Source organism: Anser brachyrhynchus (genome assembly GCF_964034855.1).
Source record: "Anser brachyrhynchus genome assembly, chromosome: 5".
Lineage (NCBI taxonomy): Eukaryota > Metazoa > Chordata > Aves > Anseriformes > Anatidae > Anser > Anser brachyrhynchus.
Genome location: NC_137699.1, coordinates 17972522 through 17996443, shown reverse-complemented (window position 1 = coordinate 17996443; position 23922 = coordinate 17972522). Strand labels below are relative to the sequence as shown.

The 23922-nt window shown below is 36.7% G+C and overlaps 1 protein-coding gene across 8 annotated transcripts in view; it reads right to left on the bottom strand.

Moving 5' to 3' along the window:
* SHANK2 (SH3 and multiple ankyrin repeat domains 2) overlaps positions 1 to 23922 on the bottom strand; it is a 354395-nt gene that overhangs the window by 34601 nt on the left and 295872 nt on the right. For 6 of the 8 annotated variants that reach the window (XM_080594526.1, XM_080594522.1, XM_080594527.1 and 3 more), the window contains 2 exons: positions 9117 to 9252; positions 6205 to 6285 (listed from right to left, as the gene is read on the bottom strand). In XM_080594526.1, coding sequence (XP_080450652.1) covers positions 6205 to 6285; positions 9117 to 9252 — 217 coding nt within the window. Of the gene's footprint in view, positions 1 to 3008; positions 3030 to 6204; positions 6286 to 9116; positions 9253 to 23922 lie in introns of all 8 variants that reach the window. The other 2 variants (XM_080594528.1, XM_080594529.1) reach the window with 1 other exon arrangement.

The window sequence follows — 23922 nt, the reverse complement described above, 5'->3', positions numbered from 1 at the left end:
ATCAAAGAAGTTGATGCTGTCAGTGCTGTAAGAGTTGCTTTGATGCTTTTCCATTGTTTCCTGCAGACAAATCTCCATCATCAACTCCATCATATTGAAATAAAAAAATGACTTTGAACCCAGACGTCTTTTGTGAGTGGTTTCTTCAAACACAACGTAACACATTAAGCTAATCCACTGTTTGGCATTCATTTATATATATTTGCTCTGCAATTTCATTGTTTCAGATGCCATTAGAATGTGCCACCTTTGAAACAATGGACAACAGGTATGAGATGAAGTGCGAACGTTTATTGCAGACAGAGCTAATAATATTTCTTTTGAATGCCAACAACTGATATTTTTTCCATTCAAATGTCGCTAAGACCTGGTGCCAGGTAACAATACCCTATGTTGATGATATCACAGTTATTCTGTATCAGAGAGACAGCACTAGCATCTAAACTGTTTAGAGAAAATCCTACATCTGTATTAGGTATTTTAGGCCACAACAAAACCCAAAGATCAGCATCAACGCATACAGAGGGATTATTTTACTTAGATTACATATCAAATATATATAAAAAAAAAAAATCCCACCAAACCCCCAGAGCTCACAACTGACACTCTTCTGACACTGTCAAAGCAGTACTTTGATACGGAAGAATTATCTTATCATTCTCTTTCACCACGAAAATTTAGCCTACTCTATACTTATTTTTCTCCTTTCTCTTAAATTCTCGAGATATCTCCCAAGGATATTTATATTAGCTTTTAATTTAAACTGTCTACTTTACCTTCCACTGACAAGCCCAAATTACTCACTAAATCAAACCCACTTCTGGCAGTAAAAAGCTTATCAGCATGAAACTTTTGAATCATGCATCTAGATATTTACAGATCTTAGTTTATGAATGTATTTGTTAAAAATTTGTTTTAAAATTCTCCATTCACAAGAAGTTATCAATAAGCACATAAAAATAAAAACTGAAAGTAAAACCCTTCAAAAGCAAGCTTTTCATGAGACATGTAAAATTTTTACGAATTGTTAAATATTAAAATGTTCATTTTGAAACTCTAATGATATCTATTTTTTTTGTAGTGATGATGAAAATTATAATTGGAACAAATGCATCAAGAGTTTAATATTTTTTCTTTTAATATTTTATTTTTAGAGTATTTTCAAATCTTCAATTTGAAATTTCTTTCAAATTTCTTCAATTTCTTTCAAATCTTTAATTTGCTGCATGAATATTTTAGTTATTCTTCAGTTTTAATAGGTTAACTACATATTAACTAGAAATATATTGTAAGTACTGCCTCCAAAAAACTTGCTGCTACAACTGTTAGTCTATCCATTGTTGAAAACCTACAAGTCACAAAGGAAAATAAGACCTCCCTGACATCCCATAAAATCCAGAAAATAGTTTTACTGTTAGAATCACATCCCCTTCAAACATACAGTTTGAAGTTGGATGTTATTTCTCCGAGTTAGGCAGTTGCTGAAAGTAGAAAGTCAGTGGCACAGACTAAGTATAGTTTACCTTTTAGTAATTTGTGCTATGAAAATGCAGTAACATGGTAATACTGCCTGTGACATACTACGAACTTTTTGTGACCTAACGATTTTATATCAATTTAGACACAAATATCTTCTACCCTGAATATAAAAATACCGCCTATGCACTTCCCTTTTCCCAGCCTCCCAATGAGCCAGAACCCCCATCCAAAGACAACCAAAAGCGGTCAAACAGAACTACAAAAGCCATCAGTTCCATCTTAATGCCTCCCTCACCTATAACCCAGAAAACTGTATTTTTGCTTGACAGAACGCTCTACAATAACAATGTAAAATTTTTTGATATGCTGCCAAAATATATGTTTTAGAAAAATACCAGTAGCAATGGGGTTTATTTATTATATTCTTTGAATCGAGAATGGAAAATACCACTAGCTGGAACCCGTGTTAGTGACCTAAAAGGAGGTCAGGAAAGAACAGAAAAAAAAGAGAGGAAAATAACCTGATTTTTTCCTGTTTAACGATAAAAAGCAAAAACTCCACTACTGAGAGAAGACACTGCCTACAGCCTAGCTTTCCTTTCAGGGACACTGAACTTTGTCAAAGAGCAGGACACAGACTGTTTTACCAGCTACCACCCAGGGGCCCAAAGAGGTTTGAGGCTCTTCCTTGGGCTAGACACCATGAAAATGTGTAAATGACACAGTCCTTGCTCAGGAGAGCTTACAATCTAAAAAAGCAAAATGACATACAGGAGTATGGAAAAATACAGCTAAACACAAACAAACTTTCTATACATATATATACAGTTACATTTATAAAAACTATTAAAATAGCATTGCTACCTCTACCTGTCCCTCTGCCTAGCCATTACTTAGATGATTGCTTAATAAGGATCATAGGGGAAGTGGGTTTTAAGGAGAGATTTCAGGGAGAAGGTAGTGGCCTTATGAATCAGTTCAGGGAGGGCACTCCATGCATACGGGACAGTGTGGAAGATGTCATATAAAAAAATTAAAATTGTGCAGAGCAGCATTTCTCCAGGTCAAAAATTCAAATGTTGTGTGCAAGATCCCTATTTCCTGAGACAGAGACAGTGTGGTTACATGAGTAACTTTTCGCCATTAAAAGGACAAGTGAAACCACTAACGTAGGACTACACTGAGGATGTGTTACTGGCCACATATTCTCTGTGGCTGCCAGTTAACACAGTAACTGTGAGATGATATGGAAAGGTTTGGAAAAGAGTTGGATACAAAGAAGGAAAGAAAGGCAAGATGAGACAAAAGGAAGAAATGTGGGGAATATTTTCAAATGTAGCCTTCTGCTTGAGTTCTCAGTGTGTTTGCAATTTATTAACTAAATAACTAAAAAACATATACAATAACTAATGTACATTTGACACCATAAAATAAACTGGACCATATGCCAACATTTACATTATGTTATTATCCTTCACTATGGAAAGGTGAGAAACAGGTTAAACAAGAGACAAAATGCTTCCCCTTACCCTTCTTCTTCCGTACTGAAGCTTGGAAATAGAAAGGGAATGAACTGTGAATCAATTCTGAAGGTAATTTTATATGCTAAATCCTCGTCTGTTATTTTGAGCACAAACATTTTTCTTCCATCTAAGAAGTCAATCTCTCCCTGCTAACCTATACTATGCATGAACCTATCAAACCACTGTAGATAAACAGCTTGGCAAAAGCCCAGTTTATCAGGGTTTATACATGAAATGTAAGAAATTGCTCCCCTGCATATAGTAGGGATACATGTACAATGTTTCTCTACATTCTTTTTAAAAAGTAGTAACTGGGACAACTTATTGAAATTATTATAATAGGGCATTTTAATATCTTTGCAGATTGAAGTGGAAAGGAATTGCTAGCAGATGTTATCTGCCATATTTTGGAATAATTCATTTGAAAGAGAACAACTGAGATGGTCTGCTCAGTATTATGGAGAATAGGGCAGCTAAAAATCAGTGAATAAAACCATAAGTAGAGTTCAGAACCAGGCAAAGAAAGTGACTGCAAAGACTGCAAGGTGTATAAATTAAAAAAAAATAAAGATCATGTTGTTTAGCTTAGCTAGGAAAACTGACAAAAATATATACTCTAAGGGAAAACAAATTGGGAATTTCTATTTAACATTTTCTTATACTACATAACAAGGGACATTCAATAAAATTAACGGCATCACATTTAAAACCAATAAAAAGGAAATACATCTGTACACAGCACATAATTAGCCTGTGGAATTCATTGCCACGAGACATTATTGAGACCATGAGCTTCTTAAGTTCAGAAAAAAGATTACACATATATTGATGAGAACATCCACAGTGTTCTTCTGTACATACTTCCTACTTATTTTGTACATATATTTTTTAAAAAAAATGTTTATTCTTTAAATAGTTTAATGGACATAAAAATGTGGGTGTTCTCATAGTTCATACAGATGTCCAATATATACACATATACATATAAAGATATATAAATTATGTATATATACACACATACAATCTGTGTTTTACGTCAGAAGACAACTTTTAACTGATGATAGTGAGAACATTATCTCCTTGGAAACTTGTTCAGTTGATGTGCAATTTAAGAATTCTTGTTCCTTCTACTAATAGTCCTTTTACAGGACAAATATTAAAATAGGTAGATCACAGATGTTATTTATAACAGTAGTCATAGTTTGCTAAGATGGCAAATGTTCACAGTATCATGTGGAACTGGTATTTATAGCCGTTTGGAAGATGATAAATATCTGCCATGCTCCAGTATTACTACAACTTTGTTAGGGGACGTACACTTCTGGAGCATGTTTTAGGACTATTCTTCAGAATAGTAAAGTCTTGCCACAGTCATATTTGCCCCATCTGGATAAAGATATGGATGGGAAACTTGCTTCAAGATTCAAGTGTGTCCTATGGCTGCTAGTCACAAAAGTTGCAGTGGTTTCTGCTAGCCAATGAGACCAAACAGCAGAACAAGTACTATATGCTGAATTAGGGGATGAGTAAGATAAATTGCAATGCTTTTCATTGCAGAGGTGACTTTACTGTTAATAAGTGACTTTTCCCTAGAAAAGAGTGCTGCTTCTCTCTGCTTTAAGAACAGTATCTACTATGTAAGACTGAAAAGTAAGAGAAATACAAGATATATTCTCAGAATATCCTTATTTTGAAAGTGATTTGCAGAAGGGAATAACAAAGGGGAAAAATGGAACCTAAGTATTCCTGCCTCCTTGGGAAAGTTTGTTGACAAACCAGCAATGTTTTACAGCTTGCTAGCACTCCATGCAAGGAAAACAAATCAAAACATCCCAAAATAAAAAGAGTGTGCAGAAATAATATTTCACATTTTAATCCTGTAAGAAAAATTATGGAGCATTCACAATGTGCTGAAAACAATATTCAGGCTCCTAGAGTTCTTCTCATAGGCTAACTGAGTTTTTTGAGCTCAGGATAAGTAATCAGGATGTTTAATTTTGTCTTCATTTGGTTGTTATGCCGCAGAGAAGACAGTAACCATTTCTGCACTGCTTTGTTGGTCAGAGCTCCCACTGAAACTGTGTCTTCTGACTCGCTAGAAGATGGATGGGGTCCATCTGCCCCAGAAAAAATTGACTTATAGGGAAAAAATGTAGCCATTTATCCACAATGCTTTGATTCCCTCAGGTTGGCCTTCATATGAGTCTATGCCAAAAATAAAAATGATTACAAAATGTAAGTATTTAAATCAATGTATTTCCACAGCAGTGGAAAAATTAGAGTTATTGTATTATTCTGCAATGAGGGACGTGGTTTGTTTTTACACCCAACATCATTTGCTAAACACACTATTCTGGTGTATTTATTAACCATATATTTATATACCTTGGACTTTTCTCTTTGTATATGCAGTCCATTCATATTTTTTAGTCTAGGTGCAGAAATTCTACTTTTTAATGACCTAACAGATAAAAATCAGGAATGAAAAAAATATCAAAAAAAAAACCACCAAAAAACTGTTACTTTCCTCACTTCCATAAAATAAAATAATAAAAAAAAATCCCAAAGAATTATGCATATTTAGAATGTGGATGTTCAAGTAAAGGAATCTACAATCACATTTCTTAGAATTAGCAAAGCAAATAAAAGACTGAATGTTCAATACTTTTTTTTTTTTATTACCAATAGTGAGGAGAATTAATCTCATATCATGCACAAAAGTCAAAGTGACATCATAATATACACTTTTTCAGATCAGAGGCTAATGAAAACAGGTTGAAGTTGAAGCTGCTTTAACACTGTCAGCTTTTTAACAACAGCTTCTGGCAGCTTACCTTTATCCACTAATGAGAGGCCACAGAAATTTAAAATAAAACAATATTAGATGAACTGAAAATTTAGAAAGCAAAGCTAACAAAATATGATACGGCATTACTTTTTAGTAAATGTGCCAAACTTTGATGATGCATAAAAATGTATCAACATTCTCTTGCATAGCAGTAAAGGCACAAGTTTTTGAAAAATTATTCATGCAAATCATGCATATTTAAATCTCCAAAGATGCAGCATTCTTAAAACCCTTTCTGCTCTATATACTGTACAAAGTGCAGTTCTTTTAAATCAATTGAACATAACATATATATATATATATATATTTAAATTTTTATTATCCCAGCATGCTTGTCAAAAAATACTTTCTTACCAAGCTCTTCAAGCTCTGAGGTCATTGACTTAGACCGCAAGGTCAGTGCAGTGGTTGGAGCTCGCTTAGGCGGTGGTGGGGCTTTGCATTAAAGAGAAGGATATACAGTATAAGTAAACATACATCTCTTAACCACTATATTCACATACACAATTTCAGATTTATTTAAAAGAATATGCCATATTAAATAAGGTAATATTAAATACGTACATGCAGAGGAAAAACCCTGAGACGCTTTTCAGGTACTGAATTTCTGTACTGTTTCTACTTTTAGCGTAGGTTGTTTGACACATCAGCAAGCTTTTATATAACAGGATACATAGAAACAGTTAAAGCTAAATAACTCTGCCCTTCTATTTTTTCAGCAGGAAAAAGACTTGTTAGAGAAAGTGCCTCACAGCAGTTGTGCCCCTCCTTCTAAGAAATGTACATAGCTAAAAATCTCCTGGAGACCAGCCAACCTCTGCCAGATTAATTTCATCTTTGAAGAAACTGTTAAATCTGAGAAATACAAGAAAAAAGATTCAAATTTATCTCTATAGTCACAGTGAGACCAGGGAAAACAGGTGATTCTCTGAATAAGTAAGACAAAGTAGATCTTAAAATATCAAGTCAATCAGTTAGCAGAGAACAAGCATCTATTTTAGTATCCTGATAACAAATGTTTTCTGATAGCTTCAAACGTATCCAAACCAGAGAATATATTACAATAATCCACTCCAGAGGTCAGAAAGGAGACTAACATCAGAAAAGATTATGGCAATGTTGGTAGAAAAGCAGGAGGTTTCCAGCAAGTAGAAATGGTGCTGGGACACCAGGAAAAATTAAGGATTCTGATGTGTTTTGGTCAATAACATACATGATGCTACACCATTCTGACAAAAGGTGGCAAAGCAGGACGAAAGAATGATGGAGGGAAGTATACAGCTCCCTTTCTGTATCAGCTATATCCAATACATAAGTTTCATCTTTCCCCTGTTAAGCTCTTTCATCTTCTCAGGGAGCCTTGAACAACAGTGTGCCAATAAAACTAAAAAATATAGCTCAGGTTCAGTGCCACGTATGTGGTATCTACTGCTTAAGTACTGCAAATATTAACTCCAATCTGGGGTCTGCTCTTGCCCAACAAGAGAAGTGACAGCAAATTTTTGAGGCAAACTGCATAAAATACTGGATTGTTAATTGAGGCTGATGCTGTCCCCACCATATAGGAGACTGATGGCAAGAAAATCCCTCCACACACTTCCCAATTTAAAATGGCACTTGTTAGGTGACAAGAAAGGTTACTAACTTGCATCAAAAGGGGGCAAGATGCAAAGGTGAACGTTTTTGGCATTTTGGCAAATGACATGTTACCAATAGAAGGCTCTGGAAAGATGGCAAAGAACTGGGGTGTGTTTTTATAGAAAAAACTTATTCTTCCCTTTCTGTTGTATACAACAGCAGTTTTATGTAAGGCCAGTATGACACATCAAAAGGCAGAAGTGAAATGTTTGTTTAGAATGTGCTAATGGTAATTCTATTAAGTTAAAAATTATGCAAAACCATGTTTGGACATGATTTACTTTATTATAACCTTTTCTTTTTCTGTTCTTTTTCTTTTTCTTTTTTTCTTTTTTTTTCCTCAAGGTGCTATAAGTGTTTTTGTTTGTTTGTTTTGTTTTGTTTTGCTTTGTTTTAAAGCAGTAGATGTCAAGGACATTGGCAGCATAGAAGGAAAGTTTTACTCCTGGACAAAGAGGGAGCCCTCTAGTGCCAGATTCCAGCCTGCTCTTGTGTTGAAAAGCCAGGTGGCTGTGAGTGACAATTCAAGAAACTGGTGGGAGGAACAGGAGTCTTCAAAAATGTGATGCTGCTGAATTGAACGCTAGTTACTAGCACCAATCTTTTCTGATTAATGATAATTATGAGGGCCTAATAACTTCCCAGAGTAGCTTTTACCTGAGCGGATGCAGGAGCATCTAAGGTGAAAGAAGTAATGCCAAATCTTTTTTTGAGGGGGGGGGTGTCTTTTTTTTTTTTTTCTCTCTCTCTCTTACTTTTTTTTTTTTTTTTTTGTGAAATTTTGCTGTTTTTTTTTTGGTGGTGTGGTGGTGGGTGGGGTTTAGGCGGGGGGTATAGAACATTGCAATTCTTATGAGCATAGCCCAATCTTACTATATAGGTTATCTAATAATCTCCATTAAAGTTAATATAGGAAAAAAATAGGCTTTTAAACTGGGAAAAAACTTCCCCTGTTTGTACTCAGACAATTATTTCCCAAAGTCTTTGCAGCACATGATGCTGTACTAACCTCTCCTGGACCAGCTGCTTTCTTGTTAGCTGTAAAGTGTCACAAAAAGAAACTGCATGTTTTCAACTTATAGGAGGAGGAGGGGATTCTCCCTGACTGGAACTATCCCTCCACTTTGAGTTCACCTAGAATGATTTGACCATTGTAATGTACAGTTTTTCTATCAGAAATTCAGTCAAAATATATTGCTTGCTTTTCTTATGCTTATAGAGTTCCTTTATAAAATGTTTTGCCAAACTGTAAGTTCTCAACTTCCAGAGGAGTCAAATTAACCTCAAGTATGTATTGAATTTATTAATAAATACTAATCTGTTCTTTGTGGGTTTTCTACATCATTACTGCAAGACACTCATATCAAGAAGTTTGACTACATCTTCAAACAACGTATAAAGATCCAATGTTGTATAAAGAAATTTCATAGCAAGTATGACAATGGAACACTATCCTTCTTGTCATGTATTAATGTGTATGTCATCAGATTTAAAGTACTCTAAATTAAATAGCAGAAGAGTATTTCAAATTTAAAAAGGGAAATTTGTAAATCAGAATTTCTTGTTCCTACCCTATTTTCTGTGGAACAAGACTGGAAGGACTCCATTAGGAAAAGAGAAAAATGTACCTTTCTTTCTAGCTGTGTCATCTGGATCAAGATTCCTGGTTACTGTGACAACCTTTAGAACTAGGTGATTGCCCCCTTGTCGAATCATGTTCACCACCTGCCTGTGGCCAACTTTCACTACATTCTCATTGTTAACCTGCAAAGACAAAAAATATTCTTTTAGATCAAAATGCTGAAAAATATCTGTTGTTTCAGTTTTTAAACCCAGAAGGTAGAAAGAACAGGAAGATACAGAATTTCTAATTACTATCTTTTCATAAAAATAAATATTATATAGAAGATATGATAACAGTAGAAGAAAAGCAAACTCTTCATGAAATATGCAACTAATTTGCTTATAATTACCAGTTAAACGAACAAACAAACAAACACTTTTCCTTTACATATTTTATTTGCAACTATTAATGTGCTACAACTCTGCATTTCATACACTAAAATATTTTCTTAAGTAATAGTCATTATTTACCGTGGTATTATGCACAAATGTTTATATGCATTTTTCTCTCTAATTTAACCAATGATATATTTAGAAGTTTTTCCTTTTAGACCGTCCAAGAAATAAGATTTTCACTCCTGAAATGAACTCTCAGATTCAAGAGGCATTCTTTTATTTGATGCACTTTTTTCCTCATTTCCCAGTGTTTTCCTTCTGTGAGTTTCTGGAAGGATCTGATGTCTAGGAAGAAAAGGCAACAGGGCCATAGCAGTCCAAAAAAATTTTCCTGGAAAAAGATGAGTTAACTATATGAAACCCTGACCATCTATTACCGTCATGCCAATTAAACTTTAAACCACATTCAACATTCAGCTTTAAAACATATAGTCTCTGGGTAATTCTTACTACTACAGCAAGATTTCTGCTCTATAATATTTCTTCTTAGACATAAAAGAAAGCATAGGTGTAAAAATCTGTAAATAAGCACGCATAAAAGTAATGTTTAAAGTTTGTTTACACAATCTATAAGGCCTCACTTAGAGTTACTTGAAATCTGAATGATAGCAGCATATAAGACTGAAATCCTGCATGTTTTACTTGAACATAAGCGATATTAGGGAATAGAATCATTGAAGAGATGTTGCCAGAATACATGCTGGGAATTTGATCTTTATCCAAAATTCAACTGACTCAGTTATATTTCACTGAGATCACTCAGTGCCTTCCAAAATGAACAGTCATTTTCAAAGTAAGCATTTTTAGCCTCCTCTATTTATTCTGACAGGCTGGGCATCTCACACTTGAAAGAATTTACAGTTTAGAGCAAAATTTCTCATTAAATGTTGTTGCCATTTAGCAGAACATCAAGAAAAGGAGACCCTTTCCAACTAGAAATCATTTTTTTTTTCATACACAAGTCATATTCTTGACTTTTTCAGGGTTAGACAAGATGCATTATGACAAAAAAATGTCTTGGCAAGCCATATTTTCAAAACAATGCTGCAGTCAAAAGTCTCAAAGCACTACTCGTGTACTATGTCTGTAAGCCTGAGATGCTTTTTGAGATGTTTTCTTAGTTTCATATAAAATGACATAGGTGCAGCACATGCTGAGCATCCAGACCTGCTGAGCAGGCAAATATGAAGTTTTCTTATTCTTCAAGTGGAGGATATAAAAGAATATTGATGTGAATAGGACTGTTGATGTTTTGTTGTATTTTACACCTTCTTAGCATCTGGTACTTAATGCCAAGATATGGTATCTATTTAGCCAGACCAACAGCATCTGCACTTAATTTGTCTAACGCATTTTAGCAAACAGAGTTATCCACTTGCTTCTGAAAGACCTTCCAGTATTAAAACCTCAACCAGGTAATCTTTTTCCACAGCAAAAAAAGTTTATATAATTCAAAACTAGAGTTTGCATCAACTCTATTTTTGCTGGAGTTAAATTTTAAGGACAAAAGTCTGTAAGGATTAGAATATATTCTCTAATGCTGCCAAAAAAATAAACCTCCAAATAAATCAAAAGTTAAAAAAAAAATAATCAAACATGTACACTTCACTAATGTAAAGTGATAACTGTGTAAAACGATAAATAGCTTATGCAGCATACCATCTGTTCGCATCATTATGTGCAATGATATTTAACATTTAGAGCAAGAGAAAATATATACAGCATTTTTAAAAACTATATCAGAAACAGAACCTCTAAATGACTGTTTATAACAGTTTTATTTAAAATGCACAGTTACAAAAACTGGTACCAAAAAGATTGCTATTACAAAAATAAAATATTGATAGGAGATCTGAAGATTACTTAACTCAAAGAGTTTACAGAAGTATTTGTTAAGAAAAGAACTATGAAATCAGCAGAACAATACATCTTCAATATGTTTAGCACTTCAGTGGGTAAAACTGTAGCATGATTAAAAAAAAAAACAATGATAAAATCAGAATTGTGAAAAGCTTTTAAAGAGCTGGGATTTCAGTCACAGATTCTCTATTTCTTTTAACCTTCCTCAGTATTCTATATATAAGCTAAATGGCTGTAGAAATGGACATTAAATAGTACCACACCAGAGTTCTTGCATGATTGTTTGATAGTTTCAGTCTGATGTTATTCAGCAAAACTTTTTCAGGTATGAATAATATGATGATACTGTCTCTCTGCTTCCCCTTCAAGCTTTGGAAGTGGAGAGATGACTACTGCGTCTCATCTACGTTTTGTAAACAAGCTGAAGCAAATAAATTTTTATAGTCAAGAAAATACTTAGGTATCTATTTCACCTGTGACAATTAAGTTAATAATAACATGGGTATTTGCTATTAAACGTGATCACAGTCTTTGAAATATAACAAAAAATATTTTTGCTTCTGGTGGCAAAGTGTTTAGAAGGATATTCCATAAACAAACTAGCAAAGTCAGTTTGCTGGCACAGATTTCTATTTCTCCCTCTTCTTCAACCCAATCTTTCAGCATATTCTTGGTGATTTTTCATTGCAAAACCTAAAGTTCTTCTTTTCCTTCACCTCCTCCCCAAAACTTTTTTTTTTTTTTTTTTCCTCACAGAACTGTCTTTCCCCAGCCTTCATAAAGGAGGCCTCAGGACATAATATTCTTGAAATTCACACTCTGTTGTCATATGGTTAAAACTGGTCAGTAGGCTGGAAGTTAATTTGAGCAATTTGAGAAATAATTAATGAAATAATATGATCTCATAGATGCTATGTCGTTAAAAAATAACCTAAACCAGAAGCCTGAGCTCTCAAGCTGCTCAAGCTAAACTTTTTTTTTTTTTTTTTTTTCCCCCTGGGATATGTATGAAGTATTCTTGCAATGGTTAAAAGGAAGAACACTTCTATGAATATCATGATATTTTACTTCTATGCCTCAGTACCTTTTCCACCTTGTATAATCAATGTACATCAGTTTTGAAGACCAGTACAGTGCTACAAGATGGGAAAATTACGACTTCAGAGCAAGATGGAGACACAAATGAGAAAAAATCATAGCAGATATTTTTTCCAGATAAAATAATTTCCTAGTTGTGTGGAATCCTGTATGGACATCAAAAAAAAAAAAGGACATTAAACTGTTGGAAAGTGTCCAGAGGAGAGCAACAAAGATGGTGAAGGGCCTAGAGGGGAAGACATTTGAGGAGTGGCTGAGGTCACTGGGCCTGTTCAGCCTGGAGAAGAGGAGGCTGAGGGGGGAATCTCATCGCAGCCTGCAACTTCCTCGTGAGGGGGAGTGGAGAGGCAGGTGACCTATTCTCCGTAAACACCACTGATAGGACCCGCGGGAACGGTGTTAAGCTGAGGCAGGGGAAGTTTAGGCTGGACATCAGGAAGAGGTTCTTCACCGAGAGGGTGGTCGCACACTGGAACAGGCTCCCCAGTGAAGCAGTCACTGCACCAAGCCTGTCTGAATTTAAGAAGCGATTGGACTGTGCGCTTAGTCACATGGTCTAAACTTTTGGGTAGACCTGTGCGGTGCCAGGAGTTGGACTTGGTGTGATCCTTATGGGTCCCTTCCAACTCCAGATATCCTATGATTCTATGAATACATTGTATTTCAATGTACTTAAATACCATCAGCCACATGAATTATAACACTGTTTTCAGGTGCCCCATGTAACTTAACCCTGTGTAAACCACTCAGTGAGAAAGATTAGATGAAGCTGAACAGGCAGCAACAGCAGGTGAGAGAGATTTCTACCTAGCCTTTGCCCCAAGTGATGCACTACTACTAGTTAGCTGACAGCTTACAATGGGTAACACAGATGAAATGCAAGCAAAGTGATGCTCATGTTGGTGATCAGTATTTGAGAAGATATGGGTGGAGCAGCTTGCAGCTGTAATTGGAGGTACGCACAGCTGGCTAATCCAGGTACTTCTGGATACATTTAAGGCACTACATTTTCATACAAGACAGAAAATAACACTTGCCATCACCTCCGCATAGTTATGAGATTTCATTCCTTTCCACTGGATGGTGGAACCAGTTATTCACACACTTGTCATTTCATGGGTTTCTATAGTAATGCAATATACTTGAACATGAGACATTCAGTTCTCCAAGATTAAAAGCAGTGTGCTGTGTCTTGTCTCCAATCCCCACTACTGCCACCACAGCAGACAGGTTTCTTCCCCCTTCAGCACCCTCTCGAAGAACCCGCAACAGTGCAGTGCTCTGGGGCTTGCATTCAAAGTGCTTCACAGCTGGGGCTCACACTTGCTTAAAGCTCCAAAACAGAGACTTGGATCAACAACGATGTTCCTCTTGCATGAAGAGCTTGGAACACCACCAATTAAGAGTTCTCTCCCCAACTTGGGTTTTCTCTCAAGAGATAATTCAAAAACGTGGAGTAAATCAGGGACAAAGAGCACTGACCATCACAAATCTCATATGTTTAATATCCAGGTCTGCCACTCTGACCTGACCTTATGGAGCATATGTACATAGGAACATCTAAAACACACAAACACACACACACACACAAAAAAAGTAAGAATCATAAAATTTTATTTAAGAATACATAATGAAGTTGTCTCCAAGGGCAAAATATCAATCCGGTAATCAATTTTTTTCTGTGTGAAATATTCCCTACATGAAAGAACCCCCCACGGAAAAGATAATATATGAACACCCATGACATCAATAAATTTATTCTGAACTTTACAAAGAAAAAGATGTTCCTGTTGAGGCAATCTTATAAACCTGATACCATCGAACACAAGCACGCAGGACTAGGAATGACAACAGTTTATGAAATGGAAGAAGTTCTGAAAAGGATAAGGATATGCTAGAAATTGGTTTACAGTGAGTCTGAATGGAAGTCAGTAAAGTCATTTGACAGGTGACTTCAAGAGATGTACTGAAGCTGAAAAGGGCACCAGAGCAGATGGCATGAAGCCAGGAGCAAAGCAGAAAACAGAATCAGGAGTTAAAGTGAGACGACTGCTCCCAGCACAAAGGAGAGGAAACAGGGATCTTCTCTCCCAGTCTATCTTTACAAAGACATTCTAGGTAATCTCAAAGGAAACAAAGAGTTTACATATGAAACAGTAAGAGAGAGCACTACAGGTGCATGCAAGTCAGTGTAGCCAGACAGAAACTGGTAAGAGGTATAGAAAATTGTAAACTACTTGTTTCAAATATAATTGCATTCACACGTCTCTAACTGATCACTATACTGCCCACAGGGCAGGCTGTATTTACTTTAGAAGCAAGATTAGAGAAAGAATTACCCTGAAATCTGTTCGAGATTTTTCTTAAGATTAACCTTTCACACACACGGGCGCGTACGTCCCAAAATGTTCACTTCCATGTCTTAAAGAAAACGAAACACCATATTATTCTTCAGAGTACTCACTCCACACAAGAGCTACTGTTGGTTGGCTGCTCCCTTTTTTGGCCAATATTTGATTGTAAACAGACTCTTTGCTATGTAAATACATGTATCTTGTATACTTATATGAGCAGATTTAGGGCAGGAAAGAAGAATACTGTTATTTAAAAATGTGGATTTTTTGGAACAGAACACTGGATGGTTCATGTCCGGGAGATGCTGGGGTAGATTTTATGGATATTGGTACAAGCTGCATAAAAGCATTTTTTCGGAAATGCATAACCTTGAGAAGGGTTGGAAAAATAAAATAAAATAAAATAAAATAAAATAAAATAAAATAAAATAAAATAAAATAAAATAACCTGCACATGGTAGGATAGCAGATGTATGAGCTGGAACATATTCACCAGCGCAGCCTTCCCGTAGGAAGGTGCAAAAGAAAAAAACACTACCAGAAAAAGAGACCTTTACAGATCCTGTTCTATTAATAATAATAATAAAAAAAATCCTAATTTCTTCAACACATCATGTAGCATCCTAATCTTTCCATTATCAAAACATTGTCTCAGTGGAAAATGTAGTCAGTCATTTCCACCAGTAAGTAAAGAGATAAAACCTTGTCATTTTGCTCACAATGACTGCTGCACAGGTGCAACGGTGAATAAATTCACCTTGCAGTTGTGAATGCACATTCTATCAAAATAAACTTCTCAGAAGCTCTTCCCATCCATTGAACTACTTGGAAAACAGAACAAAACAAAACAAAACCAACAAAAACAAAGAAACAACAAAACAAAACCCCCTGTTATACATAGCTACAGGCCCCAGCCCACACAATCTTTAAAAATCCACCACTTCTGTAAACATTTAACACATGCTAACCCCATTACAATTGGTACCAGCAAAATAAACAGCATACAGGTAATTCGGTAGGCTCAAATGATACTTTTGCATGTGCACCATTGTGCATGTGACTCTATCTGAGCATGTCACAACCCAGCATGAATTTACCATCTGTGAAGCATTCTTGTTCTGTAGACCAAAATGTGGCACAAAGAAAGACACAGTGACCTAGACAATCTTTGGGAAGTTATTCATTTGTTATTTATATCTGCAGTGCTAATCCAGGAGTCGGTTACAAGGCTGTTTTATTTACTGAAAGCCAGCAACTGGTCTTGGTGCTTATGGCTGTGCTGGTCTTAATCTCTTTGTGATGGGCCAAAGCCGTATTTGGCCCAAACTCAGACCATCTCCTGAATTTGCACTCTACAAGTGTGTTCAGTGTCAAAAAAAAAGCTTATTTGCTTCATGTTGAAAGCTATAAATTTATTCTGAATGGTTAATACTTTAAACAGTGCTTACTTCTGTTTTCTGTATTGTAATCCTGCATCATCACCAAGTACATGAAAAGCACTCAGGTAGACAGTCCACCTTGAAAGGCTTCTGCACAAAGCAAATTTTAATAAATTCTGTAGGCAGCATACTTTTCCCTGAGTATTACAGGAAAGGAATGACTGGATAAATTTGCTGGTAAAATTTGGAGACCCAAATGAAGAGGCAAGTCAAAAAGGTTCATATAAATTTATTTGAACTAGTCCTGAAACTGGTGTGGAACAGTCTCTGGAATATCCCTAAAAAATACCTAATACAAAAAGGATGTTAGCTGACATTCTGATCTCCAGCACAAACTTGTTTGATTGTTACCAGGTTTTGATCATATCCTCTCTAATCTAATTTAGTGCAAAAGATGCTTCAGAGATTTTATGCACCCTTTTTTAGTGCCTCATAAAAGACACTAACAACAACAACAACACCTTTACAGAGCCAAGAATACAAGCTTGTGGAAATCTAGCTGAAATTCTGCATAAGTAGATTTTTAATAACAATCCACTTGCTTATAGATTTCCCTGGACTGATGGCTGTAATGCAAGGGAGGGTGTAAAGAAGACGGAGCCAGGTTCTTCTCAGTCGTATTCAGTAATAGGACAAGAGCAATGGGCCAAAACTGAAATACAGGAAAGTCCAGTGAAACGTAAGAAAAAAATGTTTTTTAATGTGAGTGTGGTTGAATAGGGCAAGAGGTTGCTCAGAAAGGCTGTGCAGTTTCCATCCTTGGATGTACTCAGAGCCCAGCTGGGCATGGTCCCGGGCAACCTGCCATAGTCGAACCTGCTTTGAGCAGGGAATTGGGCCAGGTGGCCTCCAGAGGTGCCTTCCAACCCCAACAGTTCTGTGAGTCTATGCGATTTGCTCAAAAGAAAACATACCACAAAGTACAGCCTTGCAGAAAAAGAAGTACATACGCACTGCAGGAAAAGTACCAAAACCGCTAGTAGCAATACTACAGTAAAAGTTTCTTTGCATATGCTCAAATACTGTGGTAAACAAACGAGATATATGACGTCTAAAGGAAAACACCCTGTGGAGATACTATGTCTTGAGGTTTTATACTTCTTCCTGTCACCACAGCCTTAAGATGCAAGTAGGGGAATATTATGACTTTCCTCCTCCAGCTCCCATGGCAAAGGAAGTTGTCCAGCCTGCTGGTGCCCACCCGCAGGAAGGGGAGCAGACCGAAGCACAATCCCCCGGTGAGACCCTGGGTCCCCAGGGCTGCTCCAGCCAGGCGCCAGACCCTTCCTGCAATAGGCTGAGCAGCAGGTAAAAGCGTTGTCTCCTGAACTGCTGCAGGAATCTGGGCTCTGCCTAGAGATTGCTGAGCCACGCTGCTGAGGAAAGCTTGAGCCTGCGCTTCACCGTACCCTAGCGTAGTACCAGTTCTGCAAATCTTCAGCTGCGCTTGGGAATATCTATTTCCGCTAGAAGCATGGGAATGAGGAGACATCTCAGATCGTAAACTCCAGACTCCTTTGTTGTCATGGCAACTGCATCACAAAATTTATTTCTTAACATTTAACCAAGCTCCATCTTGGAAGTACTCAAATTTCTTGCCCCTGTTGTTGTTCCTGTTAGGCCCAAAACCTCTGCCAAGGACCTTTTTTTTTTCTGATCTCATCCTAGGTCCACATGTGACTAGTTTATATTCATTATTTTTTCTTTTTCTTTTTTTTTTTTCTCCCCTTATTTGGAGTGCCAGTAGCCTAAATAACCCGCTGCTCTCCATGCCTTCTACAAACAGACCAAGTGAGGGAAATTTCCTGCCTTGGCTGAACAAGAATTTTAACAATCCAGTCTAACAAAGAGTCTAAAACATAGATGGAGCAAAACAGCCGCCAAGCACTATTTTTTTTTTTTCCAAAGTGTGCCTTACCAGACAAACTGGCTTATAAAGATGGACTTGACTTCACCTGGTTTTTTCACCTAACCTACATTGCACCCATGTCCATGTCTGGCCTCCTGAAGAAAAATGATTTTCTTCTAATAATCTGCTAGCTGCAAGTGGAGAAGGTCTGCACCACTCCCCTCCTCACTGACACTGACCTGGAGCATAAACATTTGTGAGTATGAGAGAGCTACTGGTACATGGCCAGTGCTTGTGACTTTAAGATCAGCAACAAAATATTTCATCCTAAAGTTGCTTAAAAACTGTAAAAGCACGGACCTTTTTTTTGAAGTGCTGATAATTTTGCTCAACTGACCATGTACATACATATACAAACAAATACAGCATAACAAGGAAACACAGCTGAGTATTTTAATAGAACTTCTCTTATCCCCAGCTTACTTTGTTAATGATCCAGCCTTAGCAGAAAAATTAAGTAATGCAAAAATATATCAAAATGGTTACTCAACAGCATCTGATTTTGTCCCATTAAAAATATTGCCAAGAAACAGAAAACAACAGTATTGTTTCTGTGCAGAACTCACTGGTTATGTCTGGGGTCAGAGCTAAATGAATACACTATAAGAAAAGCAGAAGAGTTGATGGGTGCTGTTTCTCTCTTACCCATGCCATGGTTTGACAGATGGAGCCATGTAAAACTAGTATTTTAATCTAAAATTTTGCATTTTTAGTACCTATACTTGAACCAAAAGCTGTTGAAAGTAAGTAACTACTGTCCTCATGAGACTACATTATACAGAACATTTAAGCATTGCTCAATTACTTGGACCCAGTCCTATTAAAAATAATTGTCTCCATTAATCAGTACCTGTTACTATTTTGAATCATTTGGCTTAAGTCACATTTCTTAGGAGAGGTTCAATTAACTTTATTGCATCTGATTGAACTGCAGTGTACTGCAATCAATTAAATTACACATAGGATGAATTTGTCCAATGTCTTTCAGGTGTGAGAGGTGGCAGTTTTTCCATGTGATAACTACTCTTAGGAAAAAATCAAGTGAATTCTGCACATCTGTTTGGCACTCTCCTACACAAACCTGAAAAGGTTTCAATTTCTGAGGAATCTTCGGAATAGTAATATGCCTAATAGCTATATACTGATACAGGGCAGTATGAGATTGTGACCTATACCAGATATTTTAACCTATTTAAAAGAATGCGACTTATATTCATTGAGTATTTAAGGGTCTGGGAACATCCAAGATGAACAAAAGAAGTCCAGTCTTTGCCTGGGCAGGTCTCTGACCACTTCTCAATTTCCTCACACCCAGAATGGTTATTAGACAGGAGGTTTGCACCTGGAAACAAGATTTAGAGGTCCATAGCTAGAAAGAAAGTCTGGGCACAATTTAAAATGTCACCTTTTTCTACTAAACCTTTCCCCTCTTCCTTCCCCGCTGACCTGACAACCCAGGAGAATGCCAAAGCCAAATATTTCATCCATCTGGCTCGCAGTGATCCTTAGGATGATGGTGGCCTAACTTAACCACAGAAGTTGAATTTGGCAAGCACTGACCCCTTGCCCTAGTTTTGTTGGTACTCTATTTATTTGTTATTCTTCTGGTCCTTTCAGCATGTATTTGTTTTGTATACCTGAGTTTCATTACTACCTGATAGTTTGTCCACTTTCTGCTATATTTGCTTCTGTTTTTCTTAAAATAAACTGCATGAAGATAAGCTGATAAGTATTATTTGTGCAAATTCCCATGCTTTTTGAAAATATGTTCCAATTGAGAATTCAGTAAAATTAAAATTAAGTTTAAAGTGCAACAGAGTATCTTTCATAAACAGATACCTTACTTTTAGTTTCTTTCTAGCTGATATTATAGCTTATAAATTATGGTACACAGCCAGCTGACCTCTGAGTACCAAAAACAGCAAACTAGAGGTCACCCATATACTAATGATACATCTCCAGCATATCAGCCTTTCACAGATGAAATCATGCATGAAAATCTGAAACTGCTTAACCATTGCAACCAGAAGCTGCTTTCACCTCGTTTCTCTGACATATCTATTATCATCCACCTTTGCTGGGGTTTGTTTTGAGGTCAAGAGCAACTGCTTTTCCATGTAAAGAAAAGAAATACAACCCTAGCTGCACATTCAGGCTGTGGTTCTGCAGTGGAATAGTAAGTTTAACAAACTGTTGCCTCTCTGCATTCTCCAGCTGACCACCCACCCCCATACCAGTTGCTGCTCACATCAGCAGAGTCAGTCGCTAATGTTTTGTGAGGCCCTTCCCATATCCTGACTTCAGAGGAAAAAAAAAATCATAAATTATAATTTCAATTTGGATCATTCAAGTGAAATGGTTAACACTGCATGGGTTCCCAAATTATCCTTCTGATCTGACCGCCCAGTACAGAGGGAGGAGCGGTGGTCTGTTCAGTTGACAAGCCATGCCCAAGCATCTTGTGGTGGTGCTGTGCTAGCATACTCCCTGTTGCACCCCTCAGCTCCTCTGGGACAACTCTTTGCAGGGCCTCATGAAGAACAGGATCCACTTGGGACAGGCTGTGCTTCTAAGCCAGGCTTATTCCTAGAGCTATTTGCTGAGCAGCTTCACAAGCAGCTTTACCTGTGCAGCTGGGAGGGCATGTGGGGACAGCAATGAAGATCAGAGGAAGCTGAAGCCAGCATTACTGCTTTGATCACCTGTGAAGTTATGCCCTGAGAACAGTACTCAGCTGCCTCACTCTTGCCTGTGAAGTGACTAAATGCTTCAGACCCCAAGTAAACAATTCCCAACTTAACACCTTATAAAAACAGGAGGTAATATTCAACCCTAAAAATACATACTTTTTAAAATCAGCAGCATGGTGGAATTATGCAAGCACTGAGAAGACAATGGGTCTTTATCTGAATTCTGAATGAACCACTTGATAAGTATTTACAATAGCTAGAAGATAGCAGGCTGAGCATTTCTATTTTTAAAACTCTGCATACCTACATTAAAGGCCATTAGGCAGAGAATTCTAAATTAGGTATCAAAATATAGATCTCTTCATGAGTATTAATAATGCAGTCTAATATTTCTTTTCATTAGGGAAGCATACATTAGTCAAGCAACACAATTTAAAGTTAAACATTATACATGGACCGTAAACTGATCGGTTCTGTATGTTCCAAAGATTTTCAGCTAAAGCCTTTACAGAGATTACACAGATATATTGACAGAGATTACACAGATATATTGACAGAATGTGTTGTCATCAAGTGCAGATAATCTATGTTTCCTCCTCCCACATATAGTCACTTTCCAGAAAATGCATCTGCACTGGGAAGAATAAAAAATGTATTGCTCGTGTATTTCTCTTTATGTAGGAAAGTCTGATCTTACAGCATACGGAGGTAATTCTTTCTTACATTTTTTCAACGCACTCTGCCTTAAAGTCAGAATTGCTTGCAAGTCTTTTTGTAGGCCATGTCTGATGTTGCTAAAACTCACAGAGTAGTTAGGATGTATATGATGGCATTTGCTATACAAATACACAGTAAAACATTTATGTCTTAGACTGAGACCTGTCGACAATTACTATGTGCTTTACAGATACACGCTGCAAAGAAATAAAAGTGACAGAAAAGAGCTTTAAATAAGGAAACAAATGTAAGCCAATATTCCTTATTCAAGCGTGAATATGCTGACTGTGTTTATGAAAGACCACGAAGAGGAGAACTGTGTCTAGAAACAATACAAGCAGCTCTGGCTTGATTAGAGGCATAGACAGTGCCTTGTAGTAACGATACACAGACAGCACCTTATCAAGTGCATTTTACTTGAAATCTGTCTTCAGTGATTAATGTTGCAAAGGAGCATGGTTTGGCATTTTAATACTTACTAATATGTCACTATCTATAAGGACAGGCTTTTTAATTCAGACCCACTAAACCCATGGGCAGGCCCAAGTTTTGCACCATTTGTTGTTCCAATAGCATTGCATCATTTGACTGTTGTTTGCTCAGTCAAGTCACGCAGCTGACCTACACTACAGAAAGGCATCCTTTTAATAAACAAAGTCCTGATTTAATTACCTTTATCCAAATGCTCACTGACTTCAATAGCAATACTGAGTCAAGAAATGGTAAACAGCTTATGCCTCTGGACCTCAGTCCTAACTGCCTGAGCTATTTAAACTGTAGTAACAGATGCAAATTAACCAAGTAATTTGCAGGGTTCAGGTCTGGAAGAAAAATAAATAAATAAATAAATAAATAAAATCCTTGGGTCTAAATAGTTGGGGAAAGAGCAGTCTAGGCAATCTCTTCTTGTACCAACATCAAGTACCAGCCTTTGGTCTAGCAGGCTGCCCACTACTAAATCTAAAGTTAACCTGCCCTAAAAACTTTTAGGAATAATAATACTAAATAAAGGAATTTAGATTGACAAATACTTGTACTGCAAAGAAGTTTAGGTTCATGGTCTTATCTGTGTGTGTATATATATTACAATATCTGTACCTTTGTTCAGTTTGGATTTTCCTTCATCTAAGTAAAAGTTTATTCCATAGGAATGAATTTATGAGATTACTTAATGCAGAAATGGGGGTTTGCATCAGAATTGCACTACAACCCCAATTCTGCTTAAGATTCACTTTGTGGCCTTTAAGTCTGTGCTTCTGTTCAACAGCCTTGAAAAGCAGAAAATAACTAATTCACTGTAACATACATAATCAGTCATCATACACTAAGGCTCAGTTGATGGTGGTGAAAAACTCTAACATATTTGATTAGGAAGCACAACATATTATAAAAAATAATAATGGACAATCCCCTAGAATCTACTTTTGCATAGGATTGACAGAATTCACTAGGTGTATTCACAAAGACAACAATAAAAATCCTGCTCATCCTACTTTGTACAAGAGTATCAGAATGTCTATCTGTAATTATAATGTATCACAGCTACTAGGTACAAACACATAGTGCTACAAACATCAACTGAACAAAAACTCAAAACCAACAGAAGGCAACTTTTCTGTTCTCTTTAAAGAAAACAAACTTGTTTATAGGAGCAACTTTGTTAATTCATTATGAGTCTTTCTGCTACCACTTCAAAGCAGCAATGTCCTAATTTACTCACTATGCATGCAGAATGACATTTTTACCATTTCATGCAAACAGCTTCTCTGTTAAGAAGGAATGATTTATTCTGGTTTGTGAACAACCATCTTAGAAGTACAACAGCAGACTCCTCATAGCATTTTGTCATAGTGGATAAGAATCACCATCAAACCTTTCATTAAGTTTGATTTTATTTGTAAATAGTTGGAAGTAAAAATCTATTTTTACTGATCTGATGACTCATAGAGCACGAGGAAATTTTCTGGCCTTTAAAGCAGCTCCACCTAGCCTACACAGAATGCTAGTCCTGAGGCAGTATCCTTGCAAGCAAAAGGCAAAACCAGTTGAGCAATGCTTTTGCCTTATGCATTGCTCCAAGTCTATAGGTGCCTGCAGTGGCAGTTAAGATGATGCAGCCTGTCCTTTGGAAACATTTGCTCCGCAGCAACACGGTCAAATTCTGTATCAAAACAAGCTGGAAACACTTCTTTAGAAATGCTTTTTTCCTCCTGGGTGTCCAAAAGGAATATAAACCTGCCCTCCTCTTTCTTTCAACACCTAAAGTTAGCAACAAAATTGCCTGCTTCACAAACAGAAGCTGGCTGTGCAATGTATTGGATGAATCAGTGCTGTTATGCACTGACATT